This window comes from Aulostomus chinensis, chromosome 22, assembly GCF_037954235.1.
Source record: "Aulostomus chinensis isolate RoL2024-O1b breed Wild chromosome 22, RoL_Achi_v1.0, whole genome shotgun sequence".
Lineage (NCBI taxonomy): Eukaryota > Metazoa > Chordata > Actinopteri > Syngnathiformes > Aulostomidae > Aulostomus > Aulostomus chinensis.
The window spans coordinates 18,106,059-18,110,504 of NC_141341.1; the positions used below are offsets into that span (position 1 = coordinate 18,106,059).

A 4,446-nucleotide genomic window follows, 5' to 3' on the forward strand; every position below is an offset into this window, starting at 1 on the left:
GTAAACTGATATTTTGCTAAATAAATCATTGAGTGATATTGATGATCTGTTTTTTCATGTATGCATGTCTGCCTGTTCCCTGTTTTTAGGACTGTAGTGGGCAGTTACTGTGAAAAGCAGTTTTCAAAGCATTTCCAGGGGTAGCGCGGGAAGGGTGGGGCTATGGGGGCTGCAGTTGTGTGGGGAATAGACACCCAAAAACTGTGATAAAAATCACCCAAAACAGATTAAAAACAGTAAAACTTCGTCGGCTGCGTGTGCGTACAGTTTCGGCAAGACTTTGAAGCCACTTTCACCCCTGGTAGCACATACAAGTGTGTGTACTATATTCACGCGCTAGTTATAACAATGCACATCACAAGTTCCAGAAGTGCCAGCTATCAGACAACAGGTGCTCTACATAAGAAGTGTTAAGTTTAAGTGTATTAAACTTTTAAAGAATTAGAGTTACTCCGAGATATATGTGTGTTTTGTTTTGTTTCCATAGAGCTACCATATAGTATGTGCTCATGTGAGCTTATCACACATTACATTTCAGATGTAAAATCTATGTTTGACATCTTCAAAAGAAGGTCATTCACAACTGAAAATGAAACAGAGCAAATCCATCTTTTTGCCATTATTTCAAACACTGATATCTTAATTCTCTGTAATGAAGTCACATCTCATTTGGCTGTTCTGTTTAGTTTACTATCTGATAAATGGAAAATGGCATCTAGAAGACAGATGCCCCTCTTTCCTATGTGCCTGCATTAAGGAGTCAAGTCCAGCTGACTGTCAAATGAATGAACTGAATGGTAGTGGATCTGCAAGTTAGCATCATGCTCACTCAGCTTCCAAAACCTTTAGTTCCTTCTCTGTGTGCAGAGCTCAAGAATAACAGACTAGTCTCAGTGCTCAAAGGTACGAGACTGTGTACATCATTATTTAACTCATCATTATTTAACTTGAAGATATAAAAGGTTTTGCGGTAGGCCTAGCTTTTTGGTAAATAAACCACATTCATATTTGCATTATTAAGTCAGTCTTAAGGGGCAGCACAGTGGTGCAGAGGTTAACACTGTCACCACAGAGCAAGAAGTTTCTGGGTTCGAGCCCCAGTTCAAGCCCAAGGCTTTTCTGTGTGGAGTTTGAATGTTCTCCCTGTGCCTGTGTGGGTTCTCTCTGGGTACTTCGGCTTCCTCCCACTGTCCAGTTAGGTTAATCGGTGACTCTAAATCCACTGTAGGTGTGGCTGTGAGTGTGAATGGTTGTTTGTCTTAATGTGTTGGCCCTGCAACGACTGGCAATCAGTCCAGGGCAGGCACGTGCACACATAGGGCCCTAGGGGTGCTTGAACCGCTGCCCTTTTTGCCTTGTATTAAAAAGTGCCCTCTTTGTGTGCGTGGTCTAATAATAACATGAATGAATTCCTGTTAGGGATGTAAAATTAAAAAAACGGTGGTACAACAACTCCATGGTATTCTATCGTACCAATTTTCTTGAAATACTGGGTTGTTGTGTGTGTTGAGCCGCTTCTCTGTTTGTTGCGTGGTTGTGTGTGGTCACAGAGATAACGAGTGGGCAAGTGAGTGAGAGGGAGAGAAGCCGCTGCCCCATGTATAACGAAGGAGACGTGACAGTGGAGCAATTTGAACCTGTGAGTTCTGGTCTAACTAGTTGCCGTCCATTTATTCAACCTGTTTAAATAAGGGTTGCCTCATATTTCAGAAAAATTATATATATATATATATATATATATATATATATATATATATATATATATATATATATATATATATATATATATACATACATACATACAGGGGTGCACATAACTTTTTTGCCCAGGTTCTTAGAGGAGGACCTGGAGATGTGACTTGGTCCTCATTGAGCTTGCGAGCCAACCCGCCTGACATGATAAAATAATGATACAAGCTTTACTTAGAGCAAATTACTTTTGATGATTATATTAATAATCAACGCTTTATTAACATTCTTAAGTATGTAAACTGGCACAACAAAATTGCCATAACTTTGAAGTGAAATGTAAAATAAAACATAAAATCACTGAATAAAAAAAGTGCATTCTCTATGCATCAACAAATGTAATTTTTATAAAAAATGAAATAAAATGCTCTCACTGTTCTGTTCTATTCAAGCCTAGGGTGTAAATTGTACACTCTCCTCCTCATCCTCACTTTCACTGCTGGTACTGTCCTCAATCTCAGTGGTTGTCTTGGTAGCAGTAGGCCTACTTCTCTTTTGGTTGAGTCTGCAATCAGCTGTTTGCATCCACAAGTCTACAGCAGGTTTTGGATCAAAAGTCTCTGTTGTCATCTTGGACATGTGGATGTGCATCAGGGATGAGAGGTGAACATCTGAGAGGCTGGTTCTGTATTTGTTTTTTATTATATTCATGTGTGAAAATCCTCTCTCACATGCAGCACTACTTAAGGGCAGTGTTAAGGACAACAAAATGACTTTCCAAATGTCGCTGTAAGTTTCTGGGTTGCTTGTCTTCACGATTTTCACCAAGTCATATACAGAGGAAGATGCAAAGCGTTTTGCTGATTGCTTTAACCTCATCCACTCTCTCAGAGTGGAGTCTTTGTCTACAGACATGATGGCCTCATAACTCTGCAGAATGCCAGAGAGTGTGGTGTTGCCAAAACTGTGGAGGTCTGTCATTTTCTGTGGCCAGGTTGAAGGATCAAATATTAAAAACTTGTCACAGGACTTGAGTGATTCATACCTAGTTTCAAACTCCTCAATGAGACATCGCAGTATGTTATTTTTGTCCATGTCAGCTTCTGCATTTGCATTGGTCTGTTTCCTGTACTGCTGGTCATCACAATCAATTAAAAGAGTCAACTGCCCGACAGCTACCATGAGCTCATCTTTGCATTCACCTAGAGTGAGTTTATCTTGCTGAAACTTAAGCGAGAGGGACTGCAAGACTTTCCCTGTGTCAAGCATGTTGGCAAGGAAACACTGAAACCGCTCTGTGCATGCATGTTTCAGGGCATGATCATCACTTGAAGCAAGCTGGACTTTTATGGCAGGCAACAGCCTCCATATTTTCAATAGAGTCTCCTGTCTCCACGCAGACCATCTAATGTTGTGAAATTTGCCTAATTTCACAAAAGCAATGCCATGCTCGACACACAATTTCTTTAGCTGTGCTGTTCTCTTTGCACCCCCCTTCTGTAAATAGAAGCTAAGCACCTTGACAACAGTACGATTAAAAGACTCACAGTATGGCACCATGCGATCCGCTGATTTCGTGCAGTTCTCCAGCGTGTGGGCGGTGCATAGTATGTGCACAAGGGAATCCCCGATGACGACACTCTCACGTAGTTTAGGAATAACGCCGCTGTATTTTCCGACATTGACAGGAGCTCCGTCTGTGCACACCGAGACCAACTTTGTCCTCCACTCGTCTGTTAATCCACATCTTTTGAAAAGTTGCACAAGTCCATCGTGAATGTCCTGTGCGCTTCGCTGGGCACCCAGATTGATCAATCCAAGGAAATCTGAGCAGTATTCTCCCTGGCTCGATATGGACACAATGTACACAATTTCCTGTTCCATTTTGTTTATGTCCTCGGAACCGTCAAAGAGCAGCCCCCAAAAGTCTGCAGCCTTTAATTTTTCATGCAGATCTGAGCTGATTGTTTGAGCGATTGTATGCATGAGTCTGGTTCCACCTTCGCGTGAGTGATACGCGGTTCCCACCTGAACTCCAAGTCTTTGCAAAAGTGGCACGTCCTCTTCATAAGAGCGCATAGGACGTGCATGTTTGGCTTTGTGAAAAGCAAGCAAAAACATGTTTGTCAGTGCCTGGCGCTGTTCATCATTGATTTTATCCCGCCACTTGTCCATTGGGCAAGTGTGCTCCTGGCTCCCTTCGATAGCTTGCTCAATTGTCGCATGCTCTCTGCTCTTTTCGTGCTTGTCAAAGTTTGGATGGCTGAAATTCTTTGTTCCCACATAAAATGCGCTGCTCTTATCAGCCACATTGGGATTTTCACGGCAAATCTTACACCACATTTCCGTGCGTTCGTCATTTGTTTGTAGCCATGGCACCTCCTGCAGCCATTTTTCAGCAAAAGCTCTTTTTTTTGTGTGGCTCCGGTGACGACTCTGTCTGATTTATTTGTGAAGGGGGTGGGGGAACACGAAAATAATTACTTAGCGGGGCCTGTCTCTTTGACATTTTGAGAAGTGCTTTTCCCCGCGGTCGGTACGCAAAAGCGTATAAAAGCCTTTGAAGCCGAGCGCATTTGTCCAGGTTCCTTACGCATGCGCGCATGCGGACCACTTATGTGCACCCCTGTATATATATATATATATATATATATATATATATATATATATATGTGTGTGTGTGTGTGTGTGTGTGTGTGTGTGTGTGTGTGTGTGTGTGTGTGTGTGTGTATACTAATAAGCTGTAGGTTATCTGTG

General features: G+C 42.0%; 1 protein-coding gene across 1 annotated transcript; it reads right to left on the reverse strand.

Annotated features, from left to right (window-relative positions):
* Window positions 1–2,142: 2,142 nt before the first annotated feature.
* Window positions 2,143–4,032, reverse strand: LOC147241025 (zinc finger protein 862-like). Its single transcript, XM_086194349.1, has one exon. The coding sequence runs from the start codon at window positions 4,030–4,032 to the stop codon at window positions 2,143–2,145; it is 1,890 nt and encodes a 629-aa protein (XP_086050475.1).
* Window positions 4,033–4,446: the final 414 nt, after the last annotated feature.